At 35.0% G+C, this 19,775-nt stretch overlaps 2 protein-coding genes across 2 annotated transcripts in view; one reads left to right on the forward strand and one right to left on the reverse strand.

Moving 5' to 3' along the window:
• The first annotated feature begins 2,075 nt into the window (after positions 1-2,075).
• Positions 2,076-5,698, forward strand: LOC144850152 (proteasome subunit alpha type-2). Its single transcript, XM_078707373.1, has 5 exons — positions 2,076-2,215; positions 2,754-2,963; positions 3,533-3,655; positions 4,056-4,275; positions 5,263-5,698. The coding sequence occupies exons 1-5, from the start codon at positions 2,178-2,180 to the stop codon at positions 5,377-5,379; spliced, it is 708 nt and encodes a 235-aa protein (XP_078563499.1). The 5' UTR covers positions 2,076-2,177; the 3' UTR covers positions 5,380-5,698.
• Positions 5,699-7,798: 2,100 nt separating this feature from the next.
• LOC144835991 (uncharacterized) overlaps positions 7,799-19,775 on the reverse strand; it is a 32,998-nt gene continuing 21,021 nt past the window's right edge. The window contains exons 27-49 of the mRNA XM_078691158.1: positions 19,387-19,485; positions 19,049-19,102; positions 18,873-18,917; positions 17,967-18,731; positions 17,758-17,811; positions 17,178-17,645; positions 16,810-16,917; positions 16,184-16,237; positions 14,018-14,125; positions 13,788-13,841; positions 13,549-13,602; positions 13,369-13,422; positions 12,985-13,092; positions 12,762-12,815; positions 12,390-12,551; positions 12,007-12,222; positions 11,734-11,787; positions 11,321-11,572; positions 11,171-11,188; positions 10,777-10,842; positions 9,750-9,921; positions 8,991-9,382; positions 7,799-8,770 (exon numbers count right to left, since the gene is read on the reverse strand). Coding sequence (XP_078547284.1) covers positions 8,624-8,770; positions 8,991-9,382; positions 9,750-9,921; positions 10,777-10,842; positions 11,171-11,188; positions 11,321-11,572; positions 11,734-11,787; positions 12,007-12,222; positions 12,390-12,551; positions 12,762-12,815; positions 12,985-13,092; positions 13,369-13,422; positions 13,549-13,602; positions 13,788-13,841; positions 14,018-14,125; positions 16,184-16,237; positions 16,810-16,917; positions 17,178-17,645; positions 17,758-17,811; positions 17,967-18,731; positions 18,873-18,917; positions 19,049-19,102; positions 19,387-19,485 — 3,558 coding nt within the window. The 3' untranslated portion in view covers positions 7,799-8,623. The remainder of the gene's footprint in view (positions 8,771-8,990; positions 9,383-9,749; positions 9,922-10,776; positions 10,843-11,170; positions 11,189-11,320; positions 11,573-11,733; positions 11,788-12,006; positions 12,223-12,389; positions 12,552-12,761; positions 12,816-12,984; positions 13,093-13,368; positions 13,423-13,548; positions 13,603-13,787; positions 13,842-14,017; positions 14,126-16,183; positions 16,238-16,809; positions 16,918-17,177; positions 17,646-17,757; positions 17,812-17,966; positions 18,732-18,872; positions 18,918-19,048; positions 19,103-19,386; positions 19,486-19,775) is intronic.

Here is a 19,775-nt window from a genome sequence, read left to right on the forward strand (position 1 = left end):
TTGATCTTGAGAATGTTTCCAAAATCTTTCTTGTTATCATTTTGTATTTTAATTACCAGTTATTATTCTTAGCTTTAATACCTGATAGTATTGAATTAAGGTGCAATGTTCTTTTATATGTTGTATTGCTATGCTTTTGATTGGACAGCAGATTTTGACAACATTCTGATTTTTAGAAACATTAGGAATTGAGTAAATAATTATAGGATTGTATATAAAATAGTGAGTGTGACAGTGAATGTTGATAGGGAATGAGTTGATGGGGGGGTTCGGGTTTGATGGGGAAGGTGTGGGAGGGGGTTTATGGGGTGCAAAGGATAATTTGAAATGCTACTTACAAAACAGTATTAATTGTTAATATGTTTACAAACGTCTTCATTTTTAATTGTTTGGGTATTTTGTTTACCATAAGAAACATGTTGAAAGTTAAAAACCCATATAAATATGCAGTTTTAGTTTTTTTGTACATAATTATTTACTTGTTTACTTGTTTCCCGTACACTTTCGTCTACGGGATCGAGGCGAAGCACTCAGTGCTTAAAAGCCCCTCTTAGCAATAAAATCATATTCAATATAGGGTGAAAACTTCAGCGGGTGGTTAGACCATGCGACGTTAAGTTTTGCTTTGAACGAGTTCACCGTAGCACATGAAACTACATCCGTAGGCAGAGCATTCCATAAGAGAATAACTCTCCTGGAGAAGGTGTCCCTCCTATTGTAACATGCCTGAACCATAGAATTACAACTCAATACAAAAATATGATTTACTTAAATAAATTGCTAGAATTGTTGGTAAGAATTAATAAAAGTATATTATTTGATAGGTTTAGTGCTAAGGTACAATGTTGATATTTTAAATAGCCTATGATTGATATTTGCATACACATTTTTTAAATAAAAACAGTTTACAAATGGTAAAGATTGTTATATAATTTTCATTTTAATAATCCATTTTTAATACATTATTTCTGATACTAAACTGTCCTGGTTTTAGTACACATTGTTTAAAAAACGTTTTCCCCAAAATACAAGTAAATCAAGCATTTCTTCATTGTCATGTTATATACTTTGCAGCATAGCTCGGTTGTTAAATCTCATGGACTGGCTACATTAATGTCACCAGCAAAGTTGTTCATCTACCTCCATACAGTTTTTGCTTCCATTCATTCTAAGCACACTGAATATATTTTGGTTCATGCTGATTTTTTAACATCAATTGATTCAGCTACAAGTTCATTTTTAGTAGCATTCTTGTTCTTGAAGAACTTGTTCACTCTCTGGCCAACCAGTATTGTACCATAACCAGTCAATAGCAGCATTCCAACTGTGAATGATTTGTATCCAACATCAGCCACACGTACACCAAAACTCATCTTGTTAAGTTATCTCTGTTGGGATATAAAAAGAAAGAAATCTAAAATAAAATGTTTTCTGTTTCGCCAGTTGACTTAAACAAAAACAAGAAATGTTACGAGATCCTTATCCAATCATCAGCCTAGAGTGTGGCGAAACGTCCTGGGACACCACGGCACCTTTTAGCATACTACTCTAGCTAGTACTACTTTTGGGCCTAGCTAGGCCTGATTAATATATACTACAGGCTAGCTAGGCCTATCTGTAGACTGTAGATTAGGCCTATTTATATTGGTGAAATAACTATAAAACATCCAAGCCCAATTTAATCATTTGCGTTTTAAAATGAAACAATAATACCTTTAATAACCTAGGCCTAGCTAGGAGTCGTTCTTGTGTCAGTCGTGGATCAGAGAAAACGTGACGGAAATCGACAGCAGGATGATACCGCCCTCTGTTGTTTGGTGAGTCAATAATGGATCCGATCTTTAAAAAAGTTAAATTCACAAATAAAGTTGGCTCTCAGAGATGACATAAAATATGTAAAAAGTCGAGATTTATTGTAAGATTTGATTTAACATTTGACTGTTTATCAAAATCTGAATTTACTATGAGCGTGAGTCTATTTATTAAAACATATCCTGTTGGATATGTGTTTTTCTTGTTTTTTTTATGATTGTTAAGCAAGAGCTCTGAGTGGATATGATAATTTTGGATTTTATGTGATGACTTTCGGTTTTTTCAATTTCGCATGCGAGAGAGTCAACAATCCCCCAAAGTTTGTCAATTAAAAGAATAGAAACAGTACATTTATACAAATTAAGATGACTGAACGATATAGTTTTTCATTAACAACTTTTAGGTAGGGGTTTTTCGTTTTTAAATTATATTGATAGATAGATTGAAATGTGCTAGCTAGCTAGGCTGGCTAGGCCAGTAGTAGTAGGCCTAGCTAGCTAGTAGGAAGGCGGTCTAGCTAGATTAGTCGGCCGGGCCGCCTATAATAAGAGTAGAGTAGAGAGAGGGTAGGACCTAAACTAGGCCTACCGACTGGTAGTACTATACTAGGCCTATATTTTGTATGCAACGATTTGCGGAATTTGAAATTGTTTTATTCTTTTTGTGAAGTTCTTTTATTTATTTATTACCTTGCATTTTATACTAATAGTAATAAGCCTACATGTCTAATTTAATTATGCATGTAGTACCATAACATTAACAAGTTTATCATAATAATATTGAAAAATAACTTGCGATTGTTCAATTTAAAGCAACTAATTTGATTCACGTTGCACAAAAGTAAGAGTTCCTGGTTCTGCAAAGAGCAAAAAGGAGCTGAAGCAAAATAGGGTATGATGAATCTCATAATTCCTGACATCAAATCATTTTGATACTTTCAGTCCATCAGGCAAACTTGTCCAGATTGAGTATGCGCTCAACGCAGTTGCTGCCGGAGCATCCTCCGTTGGTATCAAAGCTTCAAATGGTGTTGTCATAGCAACAGAGAAAAAGCAAAAATCAATTCTTTATGATGAACATAGCATTAATAAGGTTGAAATGATTACAAAGAATATTGGAATGGTGTACAGCGGAATGGGTCCTGACTACAGGTATAGTCATCATTCACAGTGATATAATTTAAGTGTGGCTACCGTATTTATTCGAATAAAAGCCTTTGAATAAACCACACCCCCCTCCCCCATAGAACATCATTTTGAATAAACACCTCCCCTCAAATAACACCCCGTTATATGCATACACAATATTGTTTTACAATACATTTTTATTTGTAGTAGAATTCATTGATTGACATGATCTACAATAGACAGCATTTTTTTATTGTATTTTATCACTTTTTTTTATATTAATTGTGTTGTATTTTCTAATAAGGGTGTATTTATTTGATTATACAATATTACACCCAAAAAAGTAAATGCCTCCCCTGGGCATTTATTCAAATAAATATTGTACTTATTAAACGTTTATTGCCTATTTTTTACAGTGTGTGTTGGTGCTACATTCACACCCATTCAGATTATCTTTAGGCTTAGGTACTGGTCACAACAAGTAATGCTAATACTACATAACCTTTAATTTAGTTTGAACTGCACCATCTTTAAATATGGACACTTACTGTAGTTCATGTTTCCTTTTGTTTAACTCATATTTTCCTACTTAGAGTGTTGGTGAGACGGGCACGTAAGTTGGCCCAGCAATACTATATGGTTTATCAAGAACAGATACCAACAGCACAACTTGTACACAAAGTAGCCTCAGTAATGCAAGAATATACACAATCAGGGTAAGAAAGTGCTTATTAAAGTAATACTTATTGATAAATAAACTGTATTCATAACCTTTTATTTATTAATAATTACAGTAATTGTACAATTGATCAAAAATTTGCTAAAACCTAATGTGACTGTAATACATCTATTTTCTTTTTATTGCATTAATAGTTTATTAAGTTCTGTCTACACTATCAAACTAATTTGACAAAAAAAATGTGATATGCTCAAATATGGTAGTGATAAATAATGTCCATTTGTTACATGAAGTTTGATAGTGTAGACAGCTTTAAACAGTCTTAAAGCATGGATATAAATATTATAAGTCCAGGGTTGCGTTAAAATCAAACTCACTGCTTCTTTAATTCTTGAAATATTTATTTCTAAGTATTTAATTTAATTATCTTTTTTAAGTGGTGTTCGACCATTTGGTGTTTCTTTACTGGTAGCTGGCTGGGATGATGATGACCAAAAACCTTTTCTTTTTCAATGTGATCCTTCTGGCGCTTACTTTCCATGGAAAGCCACGGCAATGGGAAAGAATTTTGTAAATGGGAAGACATTCCTGGAAAAGCGATACAACGAAGAATTGGAATTAGATGATGCTGTTCACACAGCAATTCTTACACTTAAGGTGGTTCTTTTATTTTTGTACTATATTGTTTGAAGGTTTGCATGACGAAATCAAATGTTGATATAAAGTTTGCGGTACACCACGTATATAAGTTCTGAAAAGAACTGTTGAGTTTCTCCAGTTCTAGGAAAGTTTGTTATTAAAAGCTTGTTCCTATTTGGACACAACGTAGTGGCAACGCATGTTAGTTGACCAATCACAAACGGTAGTTCAGATGATCTATCATGATTGGTCTTGCGTTGCGCTTACGTCCTTGCATTGCATCCAAGTGGGAGACCATGCTTGAAGTATACTTTGTCATCGTGATGAGTTTTTCTGGCATTGATAAAAGGAAACTCTGGTGGTCTTTAGGTACGATATATTTAGTAGAGCAGGAAAGGGCAGTTTCTTTCATTATGAATTGAATTTGTTATTTATTTATACTGGGCGACCTCTTCATTCAAAGACTGGTCTCCCAGAAAGCCCAGTGTTATGATCAGTGGCTGTGTGTGTACTAGTACACTGGGGTAACCCCCTACTCGTGTCGAAAGTGCACATGAGCTAAATGTGTACACCGGACTTACAGTTTATAGTCCTTATCCAAGAAGACTTGTTCTACCACCAGAATCATAGAGCGAGTGAGCCTCAAACCTTTGGCGATGTTATGGCTACATAATTACGGCTGTCTTAACCGCATCGCCACTCAAAGAAATTAATTAATATCATGGTACTTTAACCATTGTGTTATTGTTGGCTACTTAAATGTTTAAAGTTTAGAAAAACATTCTTTCTGTGCTAATTTTGTGGTGTAATTTTAAATTTTTTAAATTTCAGACCATTTTTGACCAAATAAATTGAAATAATCGATTAAATAGATTAATATTTTTTAAGTAGTTTATATCAGCTGCTACTTTTACAGATTTTTTTGAGATAAACTATGTTACAAATTCTAAAACATTCGGCATGTTTCCAAAATGTAGATTAATATTTATTATTCTTTTATTGCAGGAAAGTTTTGAAGGACAAATGACAGAAAATAATATTGAGATTGGAATTTGTAATGAGGCTGGTTTCCGAAGATTACCCCCAACAGAAGTGAAAGATTATCTGGCGTCAATAGCTTAAAACACTTTTTTGTACTGTTTCAAAAGCATATTTGTTTTCAATAGTGATTACCCCAACAGAAGTGAAAGATTGTATAGCGTCAATAGCTTAAAGCCTTGTCTACATGATCAAACTTTATGTGAAAAATGTGATGTGCCTATACATGGACATGATGATGTCATATCACTACCATATTTGGGCACATCACACTTTTTGACAAACTAGTTTTATAGTGTAGACAGAGCTTGTACAGTTTCAACTGTATCTACTTGTTTTCAATAGTTTTGCTTGCAACTGTTGATCTTATGATAATAAAACATATACCATATTACCGCTTAAATTATTGAATTTTGAAAAGTTCATATTTTCATTTGATTCCGCCAAAAAATCCAGGCTGTACTATTTATAGTACAGCCTGGATTTAATTATTTATGTCAACAAATAAAAGGGTAGACATTTGGCCATTTAAAATTATGTATTGAGGTGAAATGAGCACATGGTGTGCATACAGGAATTTTTTTTTCAAAAATTGGGCAGATTTCGATCCTTTTATTTTTCGAAATAACTGGTTACAAACACTCTATAAGATGATGATAACACAATATATGCGCATATATAGCAATATTATCGCATAATAATTGATTTTTAAAAAGTGGATAATTTTGGCCATTTTGGGCAATTTGCGACCCTTTTATTTTTCGAAATAACTGGTTACAAACACTCTATAAGATGATGAGAACGCTAACAATATTATCGCATAATAATTTAATTTTAAAAAGTGGATATTTTGGCCAATTTTCGAAAAAATCCCTGTACTATTGTAGGCCAACAGGGATTTTTTCCAAAAATGACGAAATTTCGACCCTTTTATTTTCGAAATAACTGGTTACAAACACTCTATAAGATGATGATAACGCATTATATGCGCATAATAATTGATTTTTAAAAAGTGGATATTCAATTCAATTCAATTAAAACTTTATTATCCCCATGGGGAAACTCTGTTGGCCTTTTCAAAAATACAGTACATACAAATATAAAATGGATACAACTGGTTACAAACACTATAAGATGATGATAACGCATTATATGCGCATATATAGCAATATTATCGCATAGTAATTGAATTTTAAAAAGTGGACATTTTGGCCAATTTTGGAAAAATCCCTGTACTATAATAGTACAGAGATTTTTTCAAAAATTTGGCAAATTTCGACCCTTTTATTTTTCGAAATAACTGGTTACAAACACTCTATAAGATGATGATAACGCATTATATGCGCATAATAATTGATTTTTAAAAAGTGGATATTCAATTCAATTCAATTAAAACTTTATTATCCCCATGGGGAAACTCTGTTGGCCTTTTCAAAAATACAGTACATACAAATATAAAATGGATACAACTGGTTACAAACACTATAAGATGATGATAACGCATTATATGCGCATATATAGCAATATTATCGCATAGTAATTGAATTTTAAAAAGTGGACATTTTGGCCAATTTTGGAAAAATCCCTGTACTATAGTACAGAGATTTTTTCAAAAATTGGGCAAATTTCGACCCTTTTATTTTTCGAAATAACTGGTTACAAACACTATATAAGATGATGATAACGCATTATATGCGCATATATAGCAATGTTATCACATAATAATTGATTTTTAAAAAGTGGATATTTTAGCCATTTTTCGAAAATTGGGCAGATTTCAACCCTTTTATTTTTCGAAATGGTTACAAACACTCTATAAGATGATGAAAACGCATTATATGCGCATATATAGCAATATTATCGCATAATAATTGAATTTTAAAAAGTGGATATTCAATTCAATTCAATTAAAACTTTATTATCCCCATGGGGAAACTCTGTTGGCCTTTTCAAAAATACAGTACATACAAATATAAAATGGATACAACTGGTTACAAACACTATAAGATGATGATAACGCATTATATGCGCATATATAGCAATATTATCGCATAGTAATTGAATTTTAAAAAGTGGACATTTTGGCCAATTTTGGAAAAATCCCTGTACTATAGTACAGGGATTTTTTTTTAAATTGGGCAAATTTCGACCCTTTTATTTTTCGAAATAACTGTTGGAATTTTAAAAAGTGGATATTTTGGACAATTTTCGAAATAATTCCTGTACTATAGTACAGGGATTTTTTTCCAAAATTGGGCAGATTTCAACCCTTTTATTTTTCGAAATAACTGGTTACAAACACTCTATAAGATGATGATAACGCAATATATGCGCATATATAGCAATATTATCGCATAATAATTGATTTTTTTAAAGTGGATACTTTACCCATTTTCCGAAAAATGACAAAATTTCACATAATATTTTGGCTATTTCCGAACAAATGGTTACTACAACTTGGGTCCTAGACACCATAAAAAGATGATTGTCAATAAACAGTAAGTATGGGCTCTTCAAGAGAAGATTTTATTTCACAAATTCAAACAGTTGGTTGGTTGACTTTTTAAAAAAACTGACATTATTGAAAGTGTTTAAAACAGGATTGGGTTTGAAGACAGGTTTGATTACACAAGTCTCTTATATTCATTAACATACAACTTTGAGGTCACTTGATGACATAGTGCTGAGGTCAAAGTTTAAGAGTTTTATGATACAAAAATATAAAAATATATTCCAACAACAGATTTCCTAAAGTTGTAATTACTACTGTCTTCAACTACGCAGTATTTTGAAAAATTAAGCAAATATAAATTATTATAGTGATTGCATAGCTTTTGATCTACCTATGAGAATACAAGTTGTATATTTTCAATTAGTTAAAAACACTTTTAAAATAATTATATTGGAAAAACTAATTTGAATAAAATACTGAATCTCTCTAGCATGATTGATGGAAAAACTGTATTCTACTACTGCACAATCTATAAACTACTCTGCCAATGCAGCGAGAGATGGTAAAAAAGTCACTGTAAACCATAGCCTGATTTCAGCTCTTTCTAGCCAATTAGCACCATTTAATCCATTCGGGTAAAACTAGGGTATTAATCCCCGTATTGTTACCATTCACAAGTTAAAAAGTTACATACAAAGATTATTTTTTTTTTATTAATTTTTTTTTATTTAAAAGCACCATGTTAAAATCACTTAAAATATGTACGTCCCTAAACAATCTAATCAATTCGGCTAACTGAGACTCTTACTGACGCAGAAAGATCATCTCCTCCTGTGGTTGATGGTAATTGTCGAAAGAGCCTGGTTAATTTGAAATCTATGAGAAGCAAACTGCTCCAATTTCGAGGCCGAATTGTTGGTCTTGACTGCCAATATCAGCAATTGCTACATCAATGATGGGTAGTCGGGTGTTCTTCTTTGTGTTGTATTCAAATACAGTCTTGGCCCAATCACCGGTAGGTTCCTACAAGAAATAAAGTATCAATATTTAGTAAATTCATTAAACAACTGATTTTACATAAATTCCTAAAAAGAGACTTTTCACATCTGAAAAATGTAGCAACTTGTAACCAGGTTTGCATGGTGTGAATACAATTTTGTGGAAAATTAACTTAAGTTTGAATAAAAAGTGAACTTGCATTTTGTTCTGTAACAATAAATTTAAAAAGCTTTTGAAAACTTACTTTGCAGCCATCTTCAAGTACTGAGTATCGGAATTGTTTCTTGCCATCGGCGGTCAATTCAACTTCGCTGCTGGTCATCAATTTGATGGATTTGTCCAATTCATCATCAGCATTTTCATATCCGACAGAGTTCAAGCAGTTGAAGGTGATGTTCTGTCTGGCGTTGCTAGTAAGAAGTCTCAAGAAAGCCATCTGGGCTTGGTCGGCGTATGCGAATTGGTATCCTCCCTTCATGTCACTGAAGTAAACGCTCTTGGCTTTGCCAATGTAGTATTGGGCTCGTGGTACGGTTCCCTCAACTGGGGCTACGCATGTTTCCATTGTTTTCTTGTCACAGTATACTTCAAAGGCATCTGATGAGCACCCCTGGTTAGGATCAATGAAGTATTTGCCTACAGGAGAAGAAGACAATAATATATTATATTAATTTATCATTAAGTACTTAGTACTATAATATTACTATTAATAAAACACTGTTTTGACAGGCTTGCTGTAATATGTATTTGCTTAATCAACAATCTAGCATGTTAAGCTCTGTCTACACTATCAAACTAGTTTTGCAAATAAAGTATGATGTGCCCTAATATGGTAGTGATATGCTCAAATATGGTAGTGATATGAAATCATCATGTCCATATATGGGCACATCACATTTTTTTGTCACATACAATTTGATAGTGCAGACAAAGCTTTTAGTACAGTAGCTTGCAAAGAATTTAAAGAAAAAGGGTGGAGGCAGAAAAGCTTGTGGTGTCTTACCGCTTGGGAGGTCTGGGTAGCATTGGAAGAGGTCTTTGCATGTTCTTGCTGGGCTAGCCTTGGTTCCAAGTGGAGATTTGATGGCCTGGATCTGGTAGTTCAATGATCGGAGAGCTCGGAGGATCTCAACATCTGAAAGCTCAACATTTTCATCATTGGCCTGATCAGCATACTGAAAGGTAATAACATTATTTGTATTAAAACAATGGTACATTATATAGTTAATATATACTTAGAATTAATTTGTCTTTTCACATTCTTATTATTTGAAAACATTTAAACAATCCATAACAATTTCTTTACATGTATTAAAATCTATTACTACACAATCTATAAACTAAAGCTACAGTTAGTATGTTTCATAAGTAAAACCTGAGTGTATAAGAGTAGGTGTTAATTACAATCACTTTATTTCACACAACTCCATGTTATAACACAGAAGAGGCCAGGGGTGATCATGCTTCAAACCCCCAATTTAAAAAAAAACATATTGTAGGAATAGTTTCCGCACACATATACAAGGTTTGTGAAATTTTGATTGCAATGACAACCCAAGGTTTATAGAAAGTCTAAAAAACTAAAGCAGTAACACAATATTTTAAAACATTGCTTAAAATATCTACTCTAAAGTACTAGCACAAACATTAAAATATTGCTTCCAATTTTATTTAACATTAATACAATAAAAAACAGATTAAATCATATGTAAAAGAGATATGTACAAACAATTACAATGTAACAAAAACTGTCTAGAATACGGTACCAGCAATGACATGAATTGGGACAATATAGCGTACACTTGTGTTAAGCTTGACAACGATACACAGGTCACATATTAGGGACATTTAGAAAACTTACAGGTTGGTCCCCATATAGATACCCTGATGGATCGGTGTTGCCCTTGGTTGAACTTGACGCCAATCTCGCTAAGTACGCAGATGCATATGCATTCTAATTTTATAGGTATACAGGAAAAGAAGGATAGTTTATTATGATGAATAAAATGAAATTGATAATCGCTACTTACGTAATATTCTCCCATACTGGGTCCCTTTGGTGCGCTCTGTGGGTAGACTGGGGCTCTGTAACCGTACTAAAAAAATCCACCGTACAAGTTAGATTTATATTACAGTATAATAACATTTAAGCCCAAAGAGTATAGAGTTATAACTGCAGCATATTAGTACATATCTATTCATTACTATTGATATTAAATTTTAAAACATAAATATATCCAATTTTTCTTTTGGGAATATACTGTATAGTAGTAAACTATAATATTAAAATTATCTCGCCATTTCGTTTGGGAATATATATATATAGTATAAATTATCTTGCCATTTATACAAATAATACTTTATATAATAGAAATATTTAAATGTAATATTTTTTTAAAAGAATAATAAATATATGCAACTTACAGCATCTCCTGGGGTACCCTGAAATCAAGCAAAAACAAAAATTATTAACAAAAAAATACAATAACATAAATATAATTTTCAATACTTTAGCAGTTGATTTTGAACAAATACTATGAAATACTATGAACAATTATGAAAAATGAAACTTACTGGTGGACCTGGAGGTCCTGGTGGACCAGCTGGACCTGGGGTACCATCTTCACCTCGTGGACCACGGGCACCAGTGCTACCAGTTCGTCCTTGTTGACCTGGGTTACCTGCTGGACCGCTGCTACCTCGGGAACCTGGTGATCCTCTAAGACCTGGGGATCCAGACTCACCAGATGAGCCAGTTTCTCCTGGGGGTCCTTGTGGTCCTGGAAGACCTGGAGCTCCCATCATACCTGGATGTCCTTTGTGGCCCTACAGAAAAATAATTGCTTTTATTACCAAATATGTCTTCAAAATTGCTATGTCAGTATTTTTATTTTGATAATAAATTGAAATAGTATGCTTATGATGAACATAATACAGTAGGAATAATATTAATATTAAAGATAATATTCAAAATTAGGTAGACTTACAGCAGCACCTTGAGCGCCTCTAGCACCTTGAGCTCCTGGGGCACCAGCTGGACCCTAAATTAGAAAAAGCACAGTTTTATATGTTAATATTTGAATTTCTTAAAAAAGTGTAAAACATTTATAAAAAACTATAGTTTAAGCAAAGAAATCCGTTTTATACAAACAATTTGACTTTGTATTCATAGTTTATTGATGAATGTGTAAGTGTAAATATGATTTTTACACTAAACCCAACTCGCTAATTAAACAAGTAAGATTGAAGTAAATACATACAGCTGGACCAACAGCACCACGTTCACCAGATGGACCGGAAGGTCCAGCAATACCTGGTGAACCACGGTCACCTCGTTCACCATCAGCTCCTTGTGATCCTGGGGCACCCATTGGTCCGGCAATTCCTGGGGCTCCTGAAACTCCTGGTGCACCAGCATCTCCCTTATCTCCTCTGGCTCCCTGTGGTCCTGGTTGTCCATCATTACCTGGTTCGCCCTAAAGTACAAAACAAAACAAGTGAACATCTTATCTAAGTCAATTTAAGACGTTAAAAGGAAGTATTTGCATCTAACTAGGATAAAGCATGGAGTTCTCCATGGATATAGGAACAACAACAACAGCAACAACATAGATATTTATAATATCCAAAATGTCAAACTTACAGATTGTCCTCGTTCTCCTTGCATTCCTGGCATACCAGCTGGACCTGCAGGTCCAGTTTGTCCTCTTTCTCCAGCAGGTCCTTGGGTACCTTGGGCACCACTATCTCCAGACATACCTGGAGCACCTGGAAGACCACGTACACCAGCTGGACCTGGCATACCCTATAAAATAAAAGGAGCAATTATTCACTAAACTTATTATTATTATTATTATCACTAAATCTGATTTTAGGCCTACTGTGCACTCTAAAAAAATTGTACAGTACACCTCTTTTGTGTGTCCTGCAACATTTACTAAGTAAAAGAAAATGTGTACATTAAGTCTGCAATCAAGAGAACATATTTAATATAGTAAATATGTAGTATACTTACCAAAATACCTGAGGGGCCGGATTCACCTGGTCTTCCTGGGACACCAGTCAAACCCTAAAAAGCAATAAACATTGAATTAAGTAAAACAAAACTGCACTTCCTTGACTATGCACTTAAGTATTATAACAAATTTTAGGATTATGTCAATAATTATTAAAATATATTTCAAAATGTCATTTTTTGTAATACTACTAATAATACTGTAAGTATTTTAAATACATACTTGTGGACCTGTATCTCCTTCATCTCCCTTGTCTCCTTCTTGGCCTGGTGCTCCTGGGGCTCCAAGACCACCTGGTCGTCCTGGGCTACCTGAATCTCCACGGGGTCCCTACAACAAAATGTACATGTAAATTAATATAACGTTGACATTAACAAGAGAATGTCTTTAGAATTGGTAAGCAAGGATTTTTAATAAACCAACCCATAGTGCCAGCTGGTGATAATGATGGTGGTTTTTTTATGGCGAGGGGGTTCTGTGATGGTAAGGTAGCTTTTTGATGGTAAGAAGGCCCTGTTATGGTGAGGTGACTCTTTGATGACAAGGTGTCTCTTTGAGGGTGAGATGGCAAGAAACGACTTCAGAATTTAGAAGAGTATTACTTACGGGTTGTCCATCTTTTCCTGAGGAACCAGTAGCACCAACTGAGCCAACGGCTCCCTGATAATAAAAATTACATAAATCATTACTGATGTAATAAAATATACAGTAGTTAATAATCTTAGTAATGAGATACAGTAATTCATTTAACAATCTACCTAACTGTGTAATAAAATGTTAACTTACGGAAGGTCCTTGTGGGCCGACAGGTCCCATTGGTCCTGGAAGACCGGCAGCACCCTACAAAACAATAAAAGATTGAAGCACAATGAAGTTTCCACAGTCAAAGAGGGAAAATTGATAAGTTTGTAATAGAACTCGTAAGTACAATGGATATACCAAAGCAACAGCAGGTCGATATCAATTAGCCATTTGAATTTTACAATCAATAAAAAATACTTGTGTTTAATGTTTAATATACTTACAACAGCGCCACCTTCACCTCTATCTCCCTTGGGTCCGGCAACACCTGGGGCTCCCTGAAATCAAAACATTTATCATTGTAAAATAAAAACATTTCTAGATTTATTATAAAATATTTTTTTAAAAGTATAATATAAAATATACAAGGCCTTGATCAAAAGATTTCTTAACATATGAGATGGAATTACTGTTTTTGTTATTATAAAATGTGAGGTTTAGTTATATACTTTACCTGGGCACCTGGGGCACCTGGTTGTCCAGATGGTCCTGATGGGCCAGATTCTCCACGTTCACCAGTTGCTCCAGAGTCTCCCTTTCGTCCTTGTGCACCAGCTGGACCCTGTCATAGTTGAAAATTTTTTTATATTATGTTGCCAGTTACTAATTTTTTTAAAATTTTGTACAGTTAAAAAAGGAATGGTAATTCACCATTTGTTTTTACTGTACAAAAAGATATAATTTATAGTTTGAAAAAAACTAAACTAAAACAATGCATTATGGTATTAACATTTAAAAAATAAACTATTAAATTATACTATGTAATCACAAACAGCATACACTACGAGATTATACTATGTAAAAAAGCATAAACTACAACATCATACTAAAGCATAAACTACAACATTATACTATGTAATCACAAGAATAAACTACAACATTATACTATGTAAAAAAAGAAAAAAACTACAATATCATACTATGTAATCACAAAAGAACAACAAAGTATATTACGACTACTTTCATCATCAGAAATTCAACAAAAAATAATCCTCAAACATCCTCATCCCTAAACAATGTTCATGTATAAGCAACACAAGCTGACAAGATTTCTAATATAATTTTTTTTTATAGATTATATATTCCTCTAAACAAAGCAAAGATAGCAAAAAACCTAGATATTTGTGAGACAACTAAAAGCGCAATAAGAACATAGGTAAACTACGGGTGTATGATACATTTAAACTACGCCCTCACACTTGTTATCAACATACGCAAACGGCAACAGGTGTACAACAATACATTTAAACTACGCCCTCACACTTGTTAACAACATACGCAAACGGCAACGGGTGTACGATACATTTAAACTACGCCCTCACACTTGTTAACAACATACGCAAACGGCAATGGGTGTACGATACATTTAAACTACGCCCTCACACTTGTTAACAACATACGCAAACGGCAACAGGTGTACGATACATTTAAACTACGCCCTCACACTTGTTAACAACATACGCAAACGGCAACGGGTGTACGATACATTTAAACTACGCCCTCACACTTGTTAACAACATACGCAAACGGCAACGGGTGTACGATACATTTAAACTACGCCCTCACACTTGTTAACAACATACGCAAACGGCAATGGGTGTACGATACATTTAAACTAGGCCCTCACACTTGTTAACAACATACGCAAACGGCAATGGGTGTACGATACATTTAAACTACGCCCTCACACTTGTTAACAACATACGCAAACGGCAACGGGTGTACGATACATTTAAACTAGGCCCTCACACTTGTTAACAACATACGCAAACGGCAACGGGTGTACGATACATTTAAACTACGCCCTCACACTTGTTAACAACATACGCAAACGGCAACGGGTGTACGATACATTTAAACTAGGCCCTCACACTTGTTAACAACATACGCAAACGGCAATGGGTGTACGATACATTTAAACTAGGCCCTCACACTTGTTAACAACATACGCAAACGGCAACGGGTGTACAATACATTTAAACTAGGCCCTCACACTTGTTAACAACATACGCAAACGGCAATGGGTGTACGATACATTTAAACTACGCCCTCACACTTGTTAACAACATACGCAAACGGCAACGGGTGTACGATACATTTAAACTAGGCCATCCACTTGTTAACAACATACGCAAACGGCAACGGGTGTACGATACATTTAAACTACGCCCTCACACTTGTTAACAACATACGCAAACGGCAACGGGTGTACGATACATTTAAACTACGCCCTCACACTTGTTAACAACATACGCAAACGGCAACGGGTGTATGATACATTTAAACTACGCCCTCACACTTGTTAACAACATACGCAAACGGCAACGGGTGTACGATACATTTAAACTACGCCCTCACACTTGTTAACAACATACGCAAACGGCAATGGGTATACGATACATTTAAACTACGCCCTCACACTTGTTAACAACATACGCAAACGGCAATGGGTGTACGATACATTTAAACTAGGCCATCCACTTGTTAACTTACGCGTTTACCAGTGAAGCCTTGACGGCCTTCTTTTCCTTGTAAACCTGTTTCACCCTGAGGGAACACACGAAGAAAGAGATCAAAATAAAGTGAACTTAAAATACATAATAAATCTTAGTTGACTTACTGGTGGTCCCATCATACCAGTCTGTCCCATTGGTCCTGGGGCACCGGATTCACCCTGGAGAACAAAGAGTCAATGGTAATTAGTTGGAGGTCAACGCAGATTTACACTCAATACAAGTATGATATGAAGACTTGAGAATTAAGAAGAAATAGTTAAAAGAAAATAGTGATGTAAACAATATTTGAAATGGATAGTACGAGGATAAAATAAAAGAAAACCTGGTAAGATAACAGGACATGAATTAAGATGAATCTAAAGAAAATGTATAAAAAAAATGAAAATTAAATAAAAATGAAAATTAAATAGAAAAATATTGATAGAAAGTATGAAATAAATATTATTAAAATGCAGGAAAATAAAATACAAGTTAACAGTAAGAAATGATTTACAATAAAAGAAAATCTGTACAATACAACAAATGGTAGTTATATATATATATTTAATTTTAAAAGGCTTAAATCTATATTTCAATTTGAATTGGATAACTAAACAAATTCAAAAGCATGGAACTTAAGTATTATTAATATTATATCATTATAAAATCATCATTATAGATCAAATACTAGTAAAACATTTGTAACCCAACAAAACAAATTAAGACCAATATCACAATAATTGAACTGTACCTGTTCTCCTCTGCTTCCTGGGGCACCATATGGACCTTGTTCACCAACATCTCCCTTCTCACCTGGAAGTCCCTGTGCTCCGTTTGGTCCCATTGGTCCAACTGGACCCTAAAATAATTGATAGGTAAAGAAAACTTTAAATGCTATTTTCACATTATTATCAAACTATTGCTATTTGTTTGTGATATTCTTTAAATAATTAATGTTTTTAAATTAGTAGATTTTTTTAAATGTTCAAAAACTGAAGAGCTTTAAAATAGGTATCAATATAATACTGCTAAATATATATGTATACAATATTTGTATCTATTTCTTTGATTGATGTTATGATAAATAATTATTTATACAAAACAAATTTGTTTACTAACTCGTTCACCAGCTTTTCCTGCTGGACCTGCTGGTCCTGAAGATCCTCTTTCTCCTTGTGGTCCTCTACCTCCGGCAATACCAGCTGGACCTCTTTCTCCTTGTACACCACTCAAACCTTGTGGGCCTGGTTCTCCTCTTGCTCCGGATGGACCTGGTGCTCCTTTCTGGCCATCAGATCCTGAGCTACCTGTTCGTCCTCTTAGACCAGCAGCTCCTGGTGCTCCAGCAACTCCTCTTTCTCCTGGGGAACCTCGTTCTCCTCTTGGTCCTTGTGGTCCTGATTGTCCAGTCTCTCCCTTAGCACCACCTTCACCTGGGGGTCCAGCTTCACCTGGGGCACCACCTGGGCCTGGGCTTCCCATGAAACCTTGTTGTCCTGGAGAGCCTGCTGGTCCTCTTTCTCCTTGTGGTCCGGCAGAACCGGCTGGTCCTGGTGGTCCTGGGTTTCCAAGTTTACCTGGTTCACCCTAATAATTTAATCAAAGCAATAAATTAAGAAATCAAATAGTATGCATTGGAACAAAACTTGTATAGAGTATATCATATTTATTGGAAATATATTTGTAAAAAATAACTTACTCCTGGTCCTGGTGCTCCTCGTTCTCCCTGTGGTCCTTCTGGGCCAGAATCACCCTAGAAGACAAATATTATTTTATCAGCAATACTGAAAACATTTATATACATAGGCCTATATGAATACATTAACAACAAACAGAAGGAATAACAATGTAGAACAAAGATATATACATGTTGTATCAAAGTATTTTAAAATGTATTGGTTTACTTACAACATCTCCCTTAGATCCTGGAAGTCCTGCAAGTCCAGCTGGTCCTCGTTCTCCTTGTACTCCTGGGCTACCTGGGCGACCATCATCACCTCCTGGACCTTGTGGTCCTGGCTTTCCATCTCGTCCTTCCTTTCCTGGAGATCCTGGCATACCACGTGGTCCTGGAATACCAGCTTCACCTTGTCGTCCTTGGTCTCCTTCAGCTCCTTTCATTCCTGGTTCTCCTCTGGCACCACGTTCTCCTTGTGGTCCAGCAGATCCTGGTGCACCTCCTGGTCCTGGGGCTCCACTTGGTCCACCTGGTCCTCGTTCTCCTTGTGGTCCACTTGGTCCTTGAGGTCCTGTAGCACCAGATGCTCCTCGTTTGCCATCATCACCAGCATCACCTGGGGCACCAGCTGGTCCACCTTCTCCTCTCATTCCCTGTGGTCCCATCTCACCTCTTTCTCCTTGAAGACCTTGTGGGCCAGTATCTCCTTTGCCACCAGCAGCTCCTGGTGCTCCAGCGGGGCCTGGTGTTCCTCGTGCTCCTTGGAATCCTGGTTGTCCTTGTGCTCCAGCAGGGCCAACTTCACCTTTAGCTCCAGCAGCTCCATCTCTTCCTGGAACTCCAGCCTTTCCTGGTATACCTGCTTGTCCTCCTGGGCCTCGTTCACCACGGGCTCCCTGTGATCCTGGTTGTCCTCTTGCTCCTTCACTGCCAGCCTCTCCTTTAGCTCCAGCTGGTCCTGGGAATCCTGGAGATCCAGTGGCACCAGATGGACCCTGTTAAAAAAAACATAAAATGCATTTAAAGGTGAACTGTTATAGCTATCAAGTTAGAAAACATTATTTTGATATCATAATATAACAAAATGAAATGAACTAATGAATTATATTTTAAAAACAAATTAAAAACAAACTTACTGGTGAGCCTTGGCTTCCTGGGGCACCATCTTCACCTCGGGCACCCTATTATAAAGCAAATTAATTACATAAGTAAGCTACAAATGTTATACAAATCAACACAATAATCATAAATATTTTAGCATACAATCAATTCATTATTGGAAAGGCTAAAGAAATGAGTGCAAGTTACTTACTGGGGAACCTGAAGCACCTGATCGACCTCGTTCACCAGGAGCACCACGGGCACCCTAGAAGATAAAAAAGCACAATGTTATACAAAACAAGAAATCTATATCTTATTTAAATTTATTACAATATTTGTATGTACAGTTTGTCTGTGTGATAGCAATTCATTCTTCCTTAATATAAAGATTAAGGGTTAAAGTTAAGCTCATAGTTTTCCATGATACTACTACTATTTTTTAGTTATTTTATTCAAAAAGTTTGTAGTCTATCTCAATTGATGGAAAATGACTCGATAAGAGATAAGTTCAAGTGTCACAACTTTAATGAAGAGTAATGTAGAACTTACTGGGGCTCCTGAAGCACCTGGGGCACCTGATTCACCATCAGAACCTCGTTCACCTGCATTTCCTTTGTCTCCTTTGGCGCCTCTCATTCCCATGAAACCCTGAAATATACAAATATTCAAATTAGCACAGAACACAAGAATTTACAAAAACAAGAAAAGCTGTAGTTACAGAGATGATTTGGATGAACTTGGACCTTTCTTGCTTTTTTTATAAATGAATACCATTTTAATCGTTACTTTTTACTATTATTATTTATTAGTTGAAATGTAACCTTGTCATTTTAAGTATTTTATTGTTAAATTTTATATTATTTGTCATTTGAACATAAAAATGAATAAAGTATTATTATCATTTAAACACACATTTTGTACAAGTATTACAACATTTT

This window comes from Antedon bifida, chromosome 1, assembly GCF_963402885.1.
Source record: "Antedon bifida chromosome 1, ecAntBifi1.1, whole genome shotgun sequence".
NCBI classification, from domain to species: Eukaryota; Metazoa; Echinodermata; class Crinoidea; order Comatulida; family Antedonidae; genus Antedon; species Antedon bifida.

Excerpts from the sequence above, each read along its gene's own strand:
- LOC144850152 (XM_078707373.1), top strand. The coding sequence starts at position 2,178 with ATGACTGAACGATATAGTTTTTCATTAACAACTTTTAG. Across the intron at positions 3,656-4,055 it reads CAAGAATATACACAATCAGG|TGGTGTTCGACCATTTGGTG; the intron begins GTAAGAAAGTGC and ends ATCTTTTTTAAG. Across the intron at positions 4,276-5,262 it reads CAGCAATTCTTACACTTAAG|GAAAGTTTTGAAGGACAAAT; the intron begins GTGGTTCTTTTA and ends CTTTTATTGCAG.